Below are 18,913 nucleotides of genomic sequence, written 5' to 3'. Positions count from 1 at the left end.
CGACAGGTTGTTAGTTCGAGAGTGTCTAGGTCGACAGTCAAAAGGTTGACATGGGGTTTTTCACATTTAGGTAAAAAAAATCATGTTGACCTTTTGACTGTCGACATAGTCAAACTAATCACCTGTAGAACTAACGACCTATAGCCATGTCAACCATCATGCTGTAGACCAAAATGATCCCAACCAGTGAAAACAGTCTATAGACACCTTAACCTGAGTCCGAGCTTGGCTTAATAAAAAGGCCAGTCACTAAATTTATTAACGGACATTTGTTTCTGTTATAATAATGATGACAAAAAAAAACTGAATAATGAATAAAAAGAAATTATACACTTTTAAGTAAAACCCAACATATTTAAGTTTACCACAAAATTAACAAAGCTATACTGTACATATAAGTTTCTCTTTTTTTTTGTGTGTCGAGCTCAAAAAATAATAATGATAATTGCAGGCACCTGGGGATACACGTAGATACATTTACTAAATATCAATTTTCATATTAGATGTAAATTGATCTAAAAAAATTAAATGAAAATCAACCTTTAGTAAATATACCCCAAAGTCTACAAAAAAAAAAAAAGAGGGGAGGAGATGTTGCCTATAGCAACCAATCAGATCATCCCTTTGAGTGCCAAGGGAATTTGCCAAAATAGTTGTGGAAATTGCCAAGCAGACACTTTTATTAACCCTTTAAGTGCCAACGTTGGTGTGTGATGCTCAAAATATCTGTTAGAAATGCTAGTGTTATTTTAGTATAAATAAATAAATGAATGAATGCAAATACAGCCAAGTCAATTAACTGAAGTTAAGTTAAATTACTTCCCAAAAAAAAAAGGCGCTGGAATTTTTGACAAATTCCCTTGGCACTCAAAGGGATGATCCGATTGGTTGCTATAGGCCACATCATCTATTTTCATTTTTAGAGGCTTTAGTAAAATGTACCCCTTAGTATTTCAGGATGTGGATAAACTGGCAAGATAAAAAAAGAAACCGGTTAGTCATATCTGGGTTACATTTTTTTTTTTTTTTGGATGTAATTAAAATAGTAAAAAATAATGGATACGACAGTAAGAACCAAAGAAGCGCACACTCATACTCTCAGATGCTCTAGTGCCATGATCACACACACATCACCCCCCTTTCCACAGCTTGTTGGTGGTTATGGCTTGTCCGGATCACTGGAGGACCTTAGAATTTCTTTAATCCCATTGTGGACTTGTTGTTGAAGAGACTGACTTTGGCTCCTTGGGCTGCAGTTGAAATCAGTGGGGATTCTTGCTGCACTTTGCTTAGGGTTGTCTTTTTGATGGCGGCCGCTGGGATTTTCTCCTGGTCGGCATAATACTGTAGCTCCCTGTGTGGTAAATAGGACAGGTAACTTAGCAGAGGCAGGATAATAACCAGCTAAGGGAGTTTATGATGGTAGCAAGGAGTTAGTGATTAGTTACAATATCATACAATGTTTTGCATTATGCCTACAGGGTTTTATTCCGCTAGTGATAAGAAGCATGTTTTCCTCATAGTACATCTGTCCCCTGCCTTACACAAAAACTACTGTGTAAAACATTCCATTATCTCAGACTCTGAGGTCTGTAACTAAAGACTCATTTTCAAAACTACATTGCTCTCCCTGCATATACAATACATGCCAACATATGGTCTTTAGCTTGCAGTCCTATCTCACATACAATCATAGCATGTAGCAGAAGAGAGATGTATCTATGTCTTCTGGTCTATCACAGAACAGATTGGCTCTACTCCAACCAGTTATATATTCTGTGACCCGTACACCCTTTTTTCTGCTCACTAAGTATGGTTCTTACACCTCGGCCAGTCTACTAATCCATATCACACCCTCCTTGGTCTATATCACACCCTCCTTGGTCTATATCACACCCTCCTTAGTCTATCCCCAAACAGATCCTCCACCCTGCACACCCCTTTCTCCTTACCAATTCTCTGGCATTACCTTCCTCAGAGTCCCTAAGCTTTGAATAAAACTGGGCTCCATAAGAAGTCACTTTCCACATCTGCTACAGTCACACAGTAACAGGATTTACATTGCCGACTGACATGTTTCCTTACCTTTGGTTAAATTCCTGTGCGAGGACATCTAGGGTAATTTTCTCGGAAATATTACCAGTGCCACGCGCTAGCTCAGGGAGGCAGAGGGAGATCAGGGAGGTAAATGTGTGGCTTAAGGATTGGTGTAGGAAAGAGGGATTCGTGTTCATTGAACACTGGGCGGACTTCTCGGTCAGGCGCCATCTTTTTTGCCGTGATGGATTGCACCTGAACGAGGAGGGGGCTGCGGTGCTGGGGGGGAAGGATGGTTAGAGGGTTGGAGGAGATTTTAAACTAGGCGACGGGGGGGTGGGGGCAGCAAGACATTATGGGACCATCAGGGAGAGAAGCCGGACTGGGATCAGGAATCATATGGGGGAAGGAGATGGGGGGGGGGGGACGGAGACATAGACAAAGTCCTGGGACATAACAAGGGTATAATCGGGGGTAACTCTCAGGGTGCATCAGGAATGTCATGTAATAAAATGTTATGTTGTAACAGTCACGTTACCCCATTACAGTTCTTAGGTACAGATGATCTTAGTATACGGGAAGGAGGGAATGACAGAGGAAGAATTCCCGGAACTATGGAGAGGGCAGGCAGTGTGCATGGTGGGGAGGCCTGTAGAGAGTCTATTGAAGGGGAGAGGGGAAAGAGGAAGCTAGTAAAGAATTCAAATGGGTCCTGGGGTGAAACTAATCACAATATTAGAGCCATATCTAAAAACAAACATAAATTAAAATGCTTACTGGCTAATGCAAGAAGCTTAGTGAGTAAAATCGGGGAGCTAGAAACGGTGATCAGTAGGGACGATTACGACATCATTGGTATTACAGAAACATGGTGTAATGAGTCGCATGACTGGGCATTAAACATGGAGGGATATACACTCTACAGGAAAGACAGGGAAAATAGAAGGGGCGGGGGTGTGTGCCTATATGTAAATAATAACTTAACATCACGTGAGAAAAATATGAGCACAGACCTGGAAGACGACAACTCGGAGACAGTGTGGGCAGAGATAACCGACAATAATAAGAAACCAAAAAACAAATTTATAATAGGGGTAATGCTATAGACTAAATATAAATAAAAAGGAAGAGTCTCTTCTTTTAAACGAAATCAAACAAGCATCAAATCAGGGTCAGGTATTAATTATGGGGGATTTTAATTTACCCGACATTGATTGGGAAAACGAAACAGGTAAATCAGCAAGAAGCAATGGGTTCTTAAGCTTACTTAAAGACCAGTTTATTACACAAACGGTAGAAACTCCAACTCGTGATGAGGCGCTCTTGGACTTAGTATTAACAAATAACACAGACTTAGTTTCAAACACAAAAGTAATTGAACAATTAGGGAACAGTGATCACAATATGGTTTCACTGGAAATCAACTTCAGTAAATTACATCAAAAAGGATCTGCAAAAATACTAAACTTCAGAAAAGCGAACTTTGAATTATTCAGGGAAGCCCTAACAGGAATTGGGTGGGAAACGGTTATGGAGGGAAAAAATGCAGAGGAAATGTGGGATACTCTAAAAAAGGTGCTTGATTCACTAACTATTGAATACATTCCTAAAGTAACTAAAGGTAAATTCAACAAAAAAAAGCCACCATGGTTGGACAAAGAAGTAAGGTCAGCTATCAACAATAAAACCAGAGCCTTTAAATTCTATAAAAATAACTTGAATGAGGAGGCGTTCGCAAAATACAAAGAATCAAACAAAACTTGTAAAGGGGTAATCAAAGCAGCTAAAATATTATATGAAGAGTGCATAGCCACTGAAAGCAAAACCAACCCAAAGAAGTTTATTAAATACATAAATAGTAAACGTTTAATTAAGGAAAACATAGGCCCACTAACTGATACTAGTGGAAAAAGTGTTACGGAGGACAAGGGAAAAGCAAAACTGTTAAATGAGTTCTTCTCATCAGTATTTACTAAGGGAGAGCAGACTGTGGAACAAACATTTACCACAAACGGGAAAAATAAGCCAGATCTCATTGTGGATTTCACGCCGAAAGAAATAATACTGAGGCTAAGCAAACTCAAAACAAATAAGTCACCAGGGCCAGATGGGATTCATCCGAGGATATTAATGGAATTAAGGGATGAACTAGCTACCCCCCTACATTATATCTTTAGCAAGTCACTATCGTCAGGTATAGTACCAAAAGATTGGAGAATAGCAGAGGTAGTGCCAATATTCAAAAAAGGAAAAAAGGAAGATCCACTTAATTACAGACCCGTTAGTTTATCAATTGTGGGTAAACTATTTGAAGGATTTTTAAGGGATGGTATCCAGGAATATTTAGATCATCACCGTCTACTCAGTACTAACCAACATGGGTTCGTGAAAAATCGTTCATGCCAAACTAATCTACTAGGGTTCTATGAAGAGGTTAGCAAAAACCTCGATAATGGAAATGCTGTAGATGTGATTTACCTAGATTTCGCTAAAGCATTTGATACTGTCCCACACAAGAGATTGATTAATAAAATGGAGAACCTAGGATTGGGTGAAAATATCTGCAGATGGGTAGGGAATTGGCTATGTAATAGAGAACAAAGAGTGGTTGTGAATGGTGCCGTATCAGATATGATACCGGTACTAAGTGGAGTGCCCCAGGGTTCGGTTTTGGGGCCCATTTTGTTTAACATTTTTATTAACGATATTGGGATAGGGTTACTCAGCAATGTATCCATCTTTGCGGACGATACAAAACTTAGCAAAGTCATCAAATCACCAGAAGATGTCACCATGCTTCAAAATGATCTTGCAATTCTAGATGAGTGGGCAAAAAAATGGAAGATGAGGTTCAATGTAGATAAATGTAAGGTTATGCACCTTGGGAGACACAACCAGTGTGCAAGTTACAACCTTAGCGGAGAGGAACTGGGTAATTCCATACTTGAAAAGGATCTAGGAGTCCAAATAGACAGCAATCTAGGATGTAGTGCCCATTGTAATGTAGCTACAAAAAAGGCCAACAAAATTCTGGCATGTATTAAGAGGGGAATGGAAACTAGGGACTCAAGGGTAATTATGCCACTATATAAAGCATTGGTGAGACCTCACCTAGAGTACGGAGTACAGTTCTGGGCCCCACACTATAAAAAGGACATCATAAAATTAGAAAAAGTCCAAAGGCGAGCAACAAAGCTTATTAGGGGAATGGAGAATTTAAGCTACGGGGAGAGATTAAGCAATTTGGGACTATTTAAATTAGAAAAGAAACGTTTAAGGGGGGACATGCTCAACATGTACAAGTATATCAAGGGCCAATATAAGGAACTGTCACACACCCTATTTTCTACTAGAAAGGAATCTAGGACGCGAGGGCATGAGTATAGATTAGAAGAAAAAAGATTTCATTCAGCTAGTAGAAAGAATTTCTTTACGGTCAGAACAGTCAAACTCTGGAACTCTCTTCCCAGAGAGGTGGTAACGGCTGGCTCATTAAATGCGTTCAAGGCAAAGTTGGACAAACATTTACTGGAGAAAAACATCCATGGGTACAAATAAGAAATATAATTTGTCTGTAAAATACCAGAACCTACCAAATCAGCAATGGATATCTATACCAGGTTGAACTAGATGGACGCAAGTCTTTTTTCAGCCTTACCTACTATGTAACTATGTAACATACCAATGTCCTGTATTTTCTACTTCCTTACTACAGTGCTTTAGAGATTAGCACTTCCGAAATATTACTTTATTATATAAAATCGATGATGGTATATTATCTGCTGTTTACCTTATACAAGGAATAGGTGAGACTGGTAATACATCCTTGCTGAAAGCTGTATCATACCCTCCAACTGTACCGATTTTGCCGGTACAGTACCGTTTTTTTATCAGTCTGTACCGGCAAAATCATTTTGTACCGAATGTACTGTTTTTTTTTCAAGTGTCCTCTGCTTTGTGCGGTGCCCGGCTCTCCCCTCCCATTCCCAAGTGTTCTGTGCGTTTTTTTCAAGTGTCTTCTGCTCTTTGCGGTGCCCGGCTCTCCCCTCCTGTTCCCAAGTGTCCCTTGCGGCGCCGGCCGGCATTGCATGACGTCACTGCTGCACCCGCGCCGTACAGTCTGTGCGCTCAGGGGACGGAGAGACAACTGTACTTCCCTGCCTCACTGTCGGCGCGAAAGATCATGTGAGGCAGACTGGCAGGTGCGCGGCGGCCGCCAGCCGGGGCACACATGAGGGGGGGGGGGGGGATCTGAGGAGTCTGACCCTGGTGACCCGGAGCTCAGCCCAGCTGCCTAACAGGTTCAAGCTGCAGTGCACCAACGCCTCCTGAGAGAGATCATCCTCTCTGAGTCACTGTTACAAAATCTCATTCCAGTGAGCGTGGTGGGGGTATAGCCTGGACATTGTGACTGTCTGACTAATGGATTAGTTTTATAAGTGGGCTGCTGGCATATTAAATCAGTATATTTAATATATTATTTAAAAAATAAGTATATTAAATATATTGATTTAATATGCCAGCAGCACATCAGCTTCATCAGGTGCTCAGCCAGGGGGCAGGGTCACTGCTATATGCCCCCCAGGGCCACTATGTTATTTCACACTGTCTCGGGCCACAAGAATAATGTGGGGAAAAAACTGCCCATGACACATTCGGAAAGGGGGCGTGACCACGCCCACTTTGCCCGTGACCACGCCCCCTTCCTAAGTGTGTACCGATTTCTACCCCTCAAATGTTGGAGGGTATGCTGTATGTTTTTCACTAGATGCACTGCAGATTTTGTCTAAGCGATTTTGTCTAACTAATCATAGTCTGATCTAGTCAAAATTGCCTTGCCTGCACAGTCTATCTATGCTAGGAGATACTGACTTAGCGGCTGCACATTGGCATATTGAGCAGCGGAAACACTCAGATTTTGGCTAACCTAGGTAATTTTGACTATCATCTGTCTAAATCCTCAAGGTTTGGTACTTGTGAGTTATCCGGGCTGCCGATTTTGTCCTTAAGTTTAGTTAACTTAAGGACACCCGACCGACGCGATGCCTGCGATTTAGCCCCAAATCGGGGGCATCGCGTCGGTCGTGGCCGTTATAAGGGACCGCGACGCGATGCCCGCGATTTCCCATAGACAGTAATGTTAAAAGACGCGATGGACCCGATTTCCCATAGACAGCAATGTTAAAATAAAATAAAGTGTGGCGAGCGCAGCGGACCACCGAGCCCGAAGCGTGGCGAGCGCAGCGAGCCCCGCGAGGGGACGCGGATACCTTCACAGGTATCCGCGTGCCCTTGCGGGCTTCACAGGTGTCCGCGTCTCCTCGCGGGGCTCGCCACGCTTCGGGCTCGGTGCGCTCGCCACACTATTCTATTCTCACTCCACGCCCTAGTGGATAGTAGTGGTATGAAAAGGTCGGAGGACGCATACCGCCGCCGCTCGCCACGCTTCGGGTTGGCGTCAATAGCGGGGTGGCGTTAACGGTGGTGGGGGGCCATGAAACATTTTTTTTTTTTAAACATATCCAATGTGAAATGGCCATATTGGCCAATTTCACATTGTCATTTTATTTTAACATTGTTGTCTATGGGAAATCGGGTCCATTGCGTCTTTTAACATTACTGTCTATGGGAAATCGGGTCGGAAATCGGGTCCATCGTGTCTTTTAACATTACTGTCTATGGGAAATCGCGTCGCGGCTCCTTATAACGGCCACGACCGACGCCCACGATTTCGGGCGCGATGAAAAAATCGGCAGCCCGGATAACTCACAAGTACCCAAGGTTTCTATACACTCTCCCAAAAGAGAATAGTGGGTTACTTGCCATCTGTGTGTATGTAGATCTGTCACTGTGAAATATTAAAAATTCCAGTTGGGAAAAGACATGTGCAAAAATATATTGCGTCTGTATATAGTTTAGTATGCATCTGCAGAAAATGTAACCTATAGCAACCAGATGACTTGCATTAACCTGATCAAACCCATATCTGGTTGCTATAGTAACACCACAGCTGTCCTTGTTCATCTATTAAATAAGATCTCATACTTTAATGTATTGTTCGGCCACATGGTGGCACTATTACACAGTTCCGTATGGATATTATAGCAGTCGGTTATAAAAATAAATGGGAGAGGAAAATACTAAAATTCAGATCCAGGGAATTTTTATTAAAAATAAAAATGCCAAGAAGTTGTGACTGACAAACTGCTCAGAAAACACAGATTATATTAATAATAATAATAATATAATAATACAGATTCTGGTAAGAATACAATCTAAAGGGACTAGCATGGACCACCCCCTTATTTTATGACACTGGCTGAATGCTTACCTGGTCCTGATGCAGGATGCCTCCACAGCATTGATGAGTAGGGATCTGAACCCGCCGCTCTCCAGGAAGTGCAGAGCATGAATGGTCGCGCCTCCTGGGGAGCACACATTATCCTTCAGCTGCCCAGGGTGCTGCTCAGATTCCAGCAGCATTTTTGCTGCCCCCTGTAATAGATTAAAGCAGTGACATCCTTCCTTTCTTTAGGAAAATAGGAACAGTTATAAAAGAAGCCCAATACTGACCAGCATGGCCTGAGCACCAAGGCGAAGTGCAAGCCGCCTGGGAAGACCCATCTTCACTCCTCCATCTGCAAGTGCATCCAAGGCTGTGAATGCCTGAGTAAAGCCAACAAAGACATGAAGGGCATTATATGTATTAGCCTCAAGCTCCCACTTCTGCAATTACAGCATATATAGGCGACAACATTCCCAAGGGTAAAATCAAGACATTATAAATACCACATAATACTTCCTGGACCTGAAACATCCATACACCCCCAAATGGACTATTTACACATCTGACCTGTTCAGAGGAACCAAAATTGGACACATTTGGGAGGGGGAAATACAAATATATACACTCCCGGCGAAACACCAGGGAGTACAATCTCCTGGTTTAATGTTTAGGTAGAAATTTAGGCACTGTTCTAAGCACAGAGAGCTTCCCACGGTAGGGGTGTTGAAAGAAATTTCTTTGGGGGGAGACCCCCTGAGAAATTATGGAGAGAACCCAAGGGTCAGTGGTGGAGGCGACCCCCCACTCTGAGTATAAAAGTCTTCTGCATGACGGGGCGGAGACTCCCCGTTCTCGTTTCACTCTGGGATGGGTGTTTCTTAGTAAAGGCTGCAATACGGGATCTGGATGCCCTCCCCTTACTGGCTGGAAACTTTCCTCTTCCCGTCTGTCATCTATTTGACGCACCCCCCCCGAAAGGAGGAACGAAAGGACAGCCTAAAAGCCCCAAACTTGGAAACTGAGTGCTTAATTGTAGTGGGCAGGAAAGTGCTCTATCCCCCCTTGGCTTGTTTTATAATGGAATCAAGTTCTGCCCCAAACAGAAATTCACCCTTGAAAGCCAAAGCCTCTAGAGCAGGGCTGGGCAACACCGGCCCTCCAGATGTTAATGAACTACACATCCCAGGATGCTTTGCATTAGTTTTGCTATGTGGCCATGCTGAAACTGATGCAAGGCATGCTGGGATGTGTAGTTCATCAACATCTGGAGGGCCGGTGTTGCCCAGCCCTGCTCTAGAGACTTCTTAGATTCACTGTCTGCTTCCCAAGCTTTAAGCCAGAGAGCTCTCCTCGCTGTTGCGGCAGACACTTCTTGGCGCCCTCTTCCCCAGCCTCACAAACATACTCTGCAGCACACTTAAGCTTTTCAGCCAAGGCAAAAGCTTCAGTCATAGAAACATAGAATTTGACGGCAGATAAGAACCACTTGGCCCATCTAGTCTGCCCCTTTTTTTAAACATGTTACCTCAAACCATATTTGATCCTTATTTTTTTGTAAGGATATCAATATGACTATCCCAGGTATGTTTAAATTGTACTACTGTATTTGCGTCTACCACCTCTGTTGGGAGGCTATTCCACTTATCTACTACTCTTTCCGTGAAAAAATTCTTCCTCACATTTCCCCTGAATCTTCCTCCCTCTAGTTTCAGTGCATGTCCTCGTGTTCTGTTGCTCCTCTTCCTGTGAAGAATGTCTCCCACCTGTACCTTGTTAAAACCCTTGATATATTTGAAAGTTTCTATCAACTTTCAAGTTTCAACTCCAGTCAGGCTGGAGTTGACTACATAAGGCTTCAGCCCATTTCATCATAGCCTTGGATACCCATGCACAGGCAATAATAGGGCGTAAAGTAAAGCCCACCCCTTCAAACACAGCTTTGAAGGCATCCCTTGACTTTCTTGTCCACAGGGACTTTAAACGCAGCACCCCTTTGAACTGGTAAGGCCGTGGATTTAGACAACAGGCAAATCCACTAAAGGAGTCTTTTCCCATAATTTTACATGCTCCTCTGGCATTGGGTACATGTTAGCAAATCGTTTAGGCATGAGAAGCCTGTTATCAGGAGTTTTCCATGCTTCTCCCAGTAAAGCGATCATGCCTTCATCTGAGTCACTGAATCTCTGCGTATCTTCTTGAAAACACAATGAGCAGGTACTTTATCCTCCTCTGAAATATTTAAAGTCTGCATAACTGCAAGGATCAAATCCTCAATGCCAGGGACAGAAGATTCAACTTCTTCCCTCTGATCCCACAAAGACATCCTCAGCGCATACACCTTCCTCACAAGAATCTAAATTCAACAGGGGAGGTTTAGATAAGGGGTGTCCGGGAGAAGGGACCTCAGGGGTTTTGGCAAACTGTTCCATAAACGCATTCATTTTATGAACACTCTGTGCAGTGTCCTGCATAACCTGCAGTAAAGCAGGGTCCCCCTGGGATGGGGTAATAGAGCCCACAGACGGTTGAGAGGGGAAAAGGGGATCAAGAGATTTCACCAGGTCATCTCTGCCCATTTAAAGCCTGTACCAAAGCATTCATAGACCTCCCCAAAGCAGCCACCCACGCAGGTTCAGACCTCTGGGCTTGAGGCCCACTGGGCACAGACTCACATGAGGGGTACAAATCCCCCTGATCCATCTGTTCAATGGTTCATTTAACACCACAAAATCTGCAGTTAATTAACATGGCAGTTGCTCCCTCCTCAAGAGCAGAAGCACTACACCTTTCTGTCATAATTACACACAGTGCACAATGTGAGGCGATAGCACAGAATAATGTAACCCAGTACATAGTGGTCTGCGCTGCTGCAGTGGATCCACAGCGATCACCAGGGAAGGCACTGCACAGGAGAAACTTCCACTCTGAACTGCAGTGTAAATCCCCCTTCAGCTCCGCAGTGTGGAGAGAAAGGGCGCCAGAACAGAGAGCAGGAAGAGACCAAGTCTCTGCTTCAGCAGGGAAGGAAGCATATTGGCACCTTTTCCCACTTTAGCCGCTCATACCAAGTGTTTTTCCTCACCTCCGGTGTCTCCCCTCCTGGGACCACTTGGAAGCATCCAGCTACGCTGGACTCCTGTAATAGGCTTCAACTACATCTCTGGATTTCAGCCTATAAACCCCTGAAAGTGGGACGGACCCCATAGCAGGGGGTCCGTCCCACAAGATCCCCCCCTAAGCAGGGAGCCGGTTCAGGACACACCCTGGGGCCCAGGAAACCTCTCTACAAGGAGGTTGAAGCACTGTGCAGAAGACACAGCAGCGTCCCTCTGCACACAGAGAGCTGACAGGACGCACTTCTGTCAGTCTCTGCTGCGCTCTCAGTGTGCATAACTTCCTGTGGAAGTAACACACTGTGCCAGCACTAACTAGCGAAATTAATAAAAATTCTAACACAAAATGGCTGCAGCACGCAGCCAGTCAGCACAGCACCCACTCCGGTGGGCACCTAAAAGGAACTGAGGAATTATGAGATGCAGAAGGGAGGAGCTGCCTCTCAAAGAAGTCAGCATAGGTGGCTTGCTCCTGCGGACCCTCCTACATCCCATGGTTGAGCTGTGTCACCAGGATGGACGAAAGAGAAGTTTCAAGTAATAATTCTGTTCTTGAAACTTTGCTTTCGTCAAATGCCCCTTTTGCGGCACTTACAGCATTGCAGCTCTTTGGCATTCTAGCTGTTAATTTGTTAAGGTAATCTGAAGAAATTCCACCCCACACTTCCTAAAACACCTCCGACAAGTTGGATTGGCTTGATGGGTACTTCTTGCATACCATTCGGTCAAACTGCTCCCACAACAGCTTAACAGGGTTGAGATCTGGTGACTGCGCTGGCCACTCCATTACAGACAGAATACCAGCTGCCTGCTTCTTCCCTAAATAGTTCTTGCATAATTTGGAGGTGTGCTTTGTACTGTTGGAGGAGGACATTGGCTCCAATCAAGTGCTGGCTACAGGTTATAGCATGGCATTGCAAAATGGAGCGATAGCCTTCCTTATTCAAAATCCCTTTTACCTTGTACAAATCTCCCACTTTACCAGAACCAAAAGCAGTCCCAGATTACCTCCACCATGCTTGTCAGATGGCATCAGGCACTCTTCCAGCATCTTTTCACTTGTTCTGCTGTGTGATCCAAACACCACGAACACAGATTCGTCTGTCCATAATACTTTTTTCCAATCTTCCTATGTCTGTCTTTTTTTGCCCATATAAATCTTTTCATTTTTTTGGCCAGTCTCAGTTCTGGCTTTTCTTTGCCACTCTGCCTAGAAGCCAGCATCCCGAAATCACCTCTTCAATGTAAACATTGACACTGGCGTTTTGAGAGTACCTTTTAATGAAGCTGCCAGTTGACCTGTGAGGCATCATATTCTCAAACTAGAGACTGTAATGTACGTGTCTTCTTGTTCAGTTGTGCACAGTGACTACCCACTTCTCTTTCTTCTCTGGTTAGAGCCTATCTGTTCTCTGAAGGGAGTTGTACACACCGTTGTAGGAAATGGTCAGTTACTTGGCAATTTCTCACATGAAATTCATTTCGAAGTACAAGAATAGAATTTCGCATGCAAGTTCTCTTTTTCTGGCCATTTTGAGAGTATAATCAAACCCACAAACATGATGCTCCAGAAACTCAACTAGCGCAAAGGAAGGCCAGTATTATAGCATTTCTCTAACGAGCAAACCCATTTTCAGCCATGCTAACATAATTGCACAAGGGTTTTCAAAGGTTTTCTAATCATCCATTAGACTAATACGATTAGCAAACGCAATGTACTATTAGAACACTGGAATGATGGTTGCTGGAAATGGGCCTCTATACATATGTGTAGATATTCCATTAAAACCAGAGGTTTGCACCTAGTAAAGTCATTTACCACATTAACAATGTATAGAGTGTATTTCTGATTAATTTAAGTTATCTTCATAGGGAAAACAGTGCTTTTCTTATTAAAAAAAAAAAAAAAAAAAAAAGGAAAATGTCTAAGTGATCTCAAACTTTTTAGCGGTAGTGTATTGCTACAAGATAAAAACAAGGTCCCCCCTCCTCCCAAAATGCGTACTGAACGCTTCATCCCATTCTTGTTTCCTGTACAAACTCACATAAGCAGGTCCACTTCCACTCAGTCCTGTCACTGCATCAATGAGGTCCTCCTCCACCTCTGTACAGAAGCCCACGCTCTGCATCAGTTGTTCCAGAAGTTTTCCATCCTCTACATCTGCATGGGTCCCTGTGGCATAGACTGTTGCCCCTTCTCGAACAATCACAGGAGTATTAGTCATGCAGCGGATTACTTTGGGGGTTGGGTTAAATGTACTCAGTTTCTGTGAAAGTGTGGAAAACATTACATTGTGAGGGAGGAGAGCGAAAGCAGGGCAAGACAGTTTCCTGCCATGGGATAATATACAGTAGGCCTGTTAGAGAGTTCAGGCAGAAAATCACCTGCTAGATTTTTTTTTTTTTTTTTTAATTGCTACACAAATGCAGAGAATGATTTAATTGCTACACAAATGCAGAGAATGATTTGGATTCATGTTTTGAGTCAGTCCTGGAGTAGTTAATGTGTCTAACTCGCACTTGCGCCAATTAGGAAATTGGAATCTAATTACTTGTGGAGGATACCCCCAAAGGGGGTTGGGTACTTATATGTTAGTTGGGTGCCCACTATAGTTCGTAAGCTCATACCCCCACTATCCATGTCGGCATGGAGTCGATTGTATATAGTGTGGCGAGCACAGCGAGCCACCGAGCCCGAAGCGTGGCGAGCCCCGCGAGGGGACACGGAAAACTAACCAAATAGCCCAACTAACATAAGTACCGGGGGTTGTTGGCAATGACTCAAACACAGGCATGTAGGAAGCAATTTTGGAGCACGTTTTGCAAATAAAATACTTTACGCCGTAAAAATGTCCTGGGCATCTTACTGCCGACGGTCGTATTTCTCCATATTTCTGAGACCATGGGGTTATTCGGAATGCAGATTATAAAAACCAATGTGCATCTGATGGTTGTGTTTTAGGCCCTTATTCAGATCTGATCGCAGTACAGATTTGTTCTCAAAATGGGCAAAACCATGTGCACTGCAGGTGGAGCAGATGTAACATGCAGAGAGAGTTACAATTTGTGTGGGGTGTGTTGAAACTGAAATCTAAATTGCAGTGTAAAAATAATGCAGCCAGTATTTACCCAGCACAGAAACAAAATAGCTCACACAAAGCCAACTCTCTCTTTTGCCTATTTTGAGATCTGAATAAGACACATCAACTGGTTTTGATTTGATTAAGCCTTTCACACCCAAATTATTCTGGTCTAGGTAACCTTGGGTGACTTACAATGACACTACACTTCATAAAGTAATACTAGTAGTAAGCTGACTAACTGCCCCTTGGTTTGGAAAGGGCAAAAACAGTGAGGCAGTGTCCCGATTAGGAGGCTTTTCCTTGGTTCTTTGCAACTAGCCTTCTGTTGTTGGAAACGGACCACCACGATGCAGGAACTACCATTACCTTCTCAATAGAGCTGATAGTGACACCGGCAGCACATGACACGATCACATGACGGTCCTCAATGTCAGAGGCAATCTCATCCAGAACAAAGGGAATGATTAAAGGTTTCACAGCCAAGAAAAGCACATCACTGTTCTTCACGGTCTCCTTATTACTTGTGGTGTAATTTATTCCAAGTTTCTGAAAATACAACATTTTAGAATTAAAAAACTGCCTTTATAATAAATGATCATATCACACTGCACCAAAATGTCTGCCTTACACACCTGATCATTACCCATTATTTCCCTGGGACATGCTACATTGGGCAAATAATGGATATCCAGGTCCCCATATGGCCTCTCAAGTACGTACACCAGTGGTGCTGTCCCTCCAGCTGTTGTAGAACTATGCATCCCAGCATGCCCGGTCACAGTTTAGCAAGCCATTATATAAAATCTGTGGCAGGACATGCCGGGATGTGTAGTTCCACACAGAGGCATAGGGAGGGCGGAGCACGAGATCTGGGCGCCGAGACAAAGATTCCCGCTCCCTGCTTTGCCCGGCTGACCTCAACTGCTGCCCTGTCCGCCGCTATTAAGTCTCCCACTGGACAACTAGCCAATAGGCGCTTGCGGTCCAGCAGCTAATCAGAAGGAGCATTGATGGCTGCTGGACCGCAAGCACCTATTGGCTAGTGGTCCAGCGGGAGACTTAATTGAAAAATAGCTGCAGACAGGGGCAACTCAGCCGGGTAGAGCAGGGAGCAGGTCCCCCTTGGCAACGAGCAATTTCAGCCCCCCCTGGCAGCCACCATGAAGCCCCTTGGCATCCAGCATGAAGATCCTAGCAATGAGCATGTAGGTAAGTGGCACTTATGTGTGTCAGATGTGTAATGCATTACGGTTTGTTATATAGTATGTAAATGGACATCATGTGTGACCTTATGTCTAATTGTCATTACGGCATGTGGCTTTATGGGTAATGGGTATTACAAAGTTTGCTAAAATGGGCAATACGGTGTGGTATAATGTTAGGTCACGCCCCCTTTTGTTGCGCAAGAGCCCCGCCTACCACAAATCGGGGGGGGGGGGGGGTACGCTCCATGCCCTTGCTGCGGGCACCTAGCTACACCACTGGTTCCACAACAGCTGTTGGCCTGTGAGTTTAACACCACGGATGTACACTTTTAGCCTGTTCCAGCAAATTGTCAGCACGCGCTTACTAAGACTAGACTAACCACAACTCACTCAGCCAGCCTCAATTCCGTATCAAGTCCTCTCCTCAGGGATAGCATTTTTCTGCATCTCATCTAGTGAGCCCCCACTACCAAATTGAGCGAGTCTCTCTGTCCTCGCATCTGTCAACACTGTGGCAGACTATCCTTTTATTTTCATTCAAATTAAAGTTAACACAACCATAATACTAATGGATTAAAAAAAAAAAAAAAAAAAAAAGGAAAGAAAGTGTGTATTTTATTTTCCAGATCTTCATTTTCCAGATCTTTTGCCCAATTAGCATGCGCATTGGAAAGAAGTGTTCAAATCTTACAGCATTCTTGCATTTACTGTGCAGGGTTATATCAGTATACTGTGCAGTCAGTATGGCATCTGGCCTGGAGCTGGCTTCTGCAATCTATTCTGTACCAATAAAATGCTTTCACCTAGAAATAACCCTGGCATTTAGTCAGCTCGGTGTGAAAGGCTTGTTTAATTCGGTAGAAACATAGGTCAACATGTTTTATACACCCAATTCTGTTACCCATTAGGTTGTTTTCAGCACAACTGACTGCCAAATATCAGATGCAGTTCAGGAGTGGCAGAATATTTTCTGGAATGGAGATCTGACTTAAGCAAGCACACCTTTGCGATTACTCAGCTGATCTGGTAAATATTCCAGACCAGCCCAGTGCTGTGTCCCTTTCATGACCCACTGTGAGCCCCATACACACTGTGCTAGAAATAGCTCAGCGCGCACATGCTTCTATGGGATTGGGAGGATGGCCCAACAAATATTAAACAGCATATAAGATGCAAGCTGCCGATCCAGAGTGTTGCCGGAGCTCCAAAAAGTGATCGGATAACTTACTTGCATACACATCTATACAATAAGCATGTTCACCCGATATCGAATATAGAGGTGTACCCAGCATAAGTGTATACATCATCCAAGTGCATTAATGGTGTTCCACGTGTGGTCAAATTGGACACTGGGCTATCCAGCAGGCATTTGGGTGGAAAGGATATGCAAGTGTACTGGTAGAATACAATGCCAACTGCAGCTGTGGAAATCAATAGCAGCAGGTGTCTGAATGATCAGTGCTACTAACCGTTCATACATTGCCCCTGCATATCAGGTTGATATCATGTAGATCAGGGGTGGGGAACCTTTTTTGTGCCAAGGGCCATTTGTATGGGGAAAAAAAGCCTTCGGGGGCCATATGTAAAAATTTCTCTTACAAATTGGAGTTCTCATGAGATTCCTCTTAATCAAACAGCAGCCGGAGACAGTCAGTCCTATTCAGCGGCAGCCACCGGAGCGTGGGACAGCTGCAGCAGGACAATTTGTAAGAGAAATTTCCCTGTACTTGTCTCCCAGCAAAGCCGCTGGGCGGGTGGGAGGGCCAATCAGACCGGCTATGAGGGCTGCATCTGGCCCCCGGGCCTGAGGTTCCCCACCCCTGACGTAGATCAAAGCCACACTTCTCCTTCACATATGGGGGAGAAGCAGTATCAGTACAGTACACGTAACTCCCCCAAAACCACCCTTCATACATCTACTACCTGCTACTCAAACACTTTATCCCATCATGCATTCTGCAAACTAAGGGAAAAGGCATCTCTAATTGATCAAGTACTAGTGTAATTACTAAATATCCCTCAGGGCAGGTTCAAAATCAGAGTCCCCACCCTCCACCTCTACATATGGAAGCACCAAGGTTGCCTGTTTGTAAGGTACTTTGAGAACTTCTAGATTTGCATTTTGGCAGGAGAGCTGCAATTGATGTTACCATACACTTCTCTGGGTTCAGAGAGCTTTTTATCTGCCGAGGTTCTCATTTAGGAGGTCATAAAGAGAGGGGAAGACCAAACTGATGAAGAACAAGCATAGGGTAAGCTAATCACTGAGGGGTAGATGTATGAAGCAGTGAGAAGGGAGGAGAAGTGGAGGGGGATTAAAAAAAAAAAAAAACAAAAAAAAAAAAAACACACCCTTTCTATTCAGTTGCAGATGGTTTTTTAGTCATGTTCACTGATGCATTTTCACTTTTCCTTTAAATGTCAAAACATGGACAAAAGCACGTGGATTGGCAAGTAATTCAACGATCCACGTGTTTGACAGTCCAAAAAAATAGTCACTTTAACTAGGTCAAATGTAAATTTGGTCTAAAAACAGAAGTGCGTGAAGTTTGACTGTTGAAAAATCCAGGAATTGAATACTCCAAATAGCCTGTTACCAGATATCGGATTTGTGACTTAACCCCTTCCCGACGGGGCGTTTTTTCTTAACTTTTTTTTTTTTTCTCGCGTTCAAATAAGCGCAACTTTTTTAATTTTCCGGCTATATAGACACATGAGGGCTTTTTTTTTGCGGGACAAGTTGTACTTTTTAATGGTACCATTTACTATACCGTATAATATTCTGGGGAATCAGGAAATAATTCAATGTGGGGTAAAAAGGAAAAAAAACGCAAAAAAAAAAAAATAGAAAATTTTACGGTTTTTCTAATTTGCGTCGCCATGTTCTGCGGCTTATAACTTTTTTATTTTTCCACCTACGGACCTGGGTGAGGGCTCATTTTTTGCGGGCTGAAGTGTACTTTTTAATTAATACCATTATGGGATATGTGCGACTTTCTGATCTCTTTTATTTAAATTTTTTTGGGTAGGCGATGCGACCAAAAAACGTAGTTTTGGCGTTGGGAATTTTTTCCCCGTTTACGCCTTTAACCGTGCGGGATAACTAATGTTATATTTTAATAGATCGGACTTTTAGGAACGCGGCGATACCAAATATGTTTATTCTTTTTATTTTTTATTTATTTTTAT

The 18,913-nt window shown here is 43.5% G+C and overlaps 1 protein-coding gene across 1 annotated transcript in view; it reads right to left on the bottom strand.

Moving 5' to 3' along the window:
• Nucleotides 1-225: 225 nt before the first annotated feature.
• PYCR1 (pyrroline-5-carboxylate reductase 1) overlaps nucleotides 226-18,913 on the bottom strand; it is a 33,241-nt gene continuing 14,553 nt past the window's right edge. Inside the window, exons 4-8 of the mRNA XM_083148698.1 lie at nucleotides 14,886-15,065; nucleotides 13,482-13,703; nucleotides 8,611-8,703; nucleotides 8,369-8,532; nucleotides 226-1,354 (exon numbers count right to left, since the gene is read on the bottom strand). Of these exons, the coding sequence (XP_083004824.1) occupies nucleotides 1,189-1,354; nucleotides 8,369-8,532; nucleotides 8,611-8,703; nucleotides 13,482-13,703; nucleotides 14,886-15,065 (825 nt within the window). The 3' untranslated portion in view covers nucleotides 226-1,188. The remainder of the gene's footprint in view (nucleotides 1,355-8,368; nucleotides 8,533-8,610; nucleotides 8,704-13,481; nucleotides 13,704-14,885; nucleotides 15,066-18,913) is intronic.

This window comes from Crinia signifera, chromosome 6, assembly GCF_055691185.1.
Source record: "Crinia signifera chromosome 6, ASM5569118v1, whole genome shotgun sequence".
In the NCBI taxonomy this organism is placed as follows: Eukaryota; Metazoa; Chordata; class Amphibia; order Anura; family Myobatrachidae; genus Crinia; species Crinia signifera.
The sequence above is the reverse complement of the archived record's forward strand: the minus strand, read 5'-3'. Positions and strand labels throughout refer to the sequence as shown.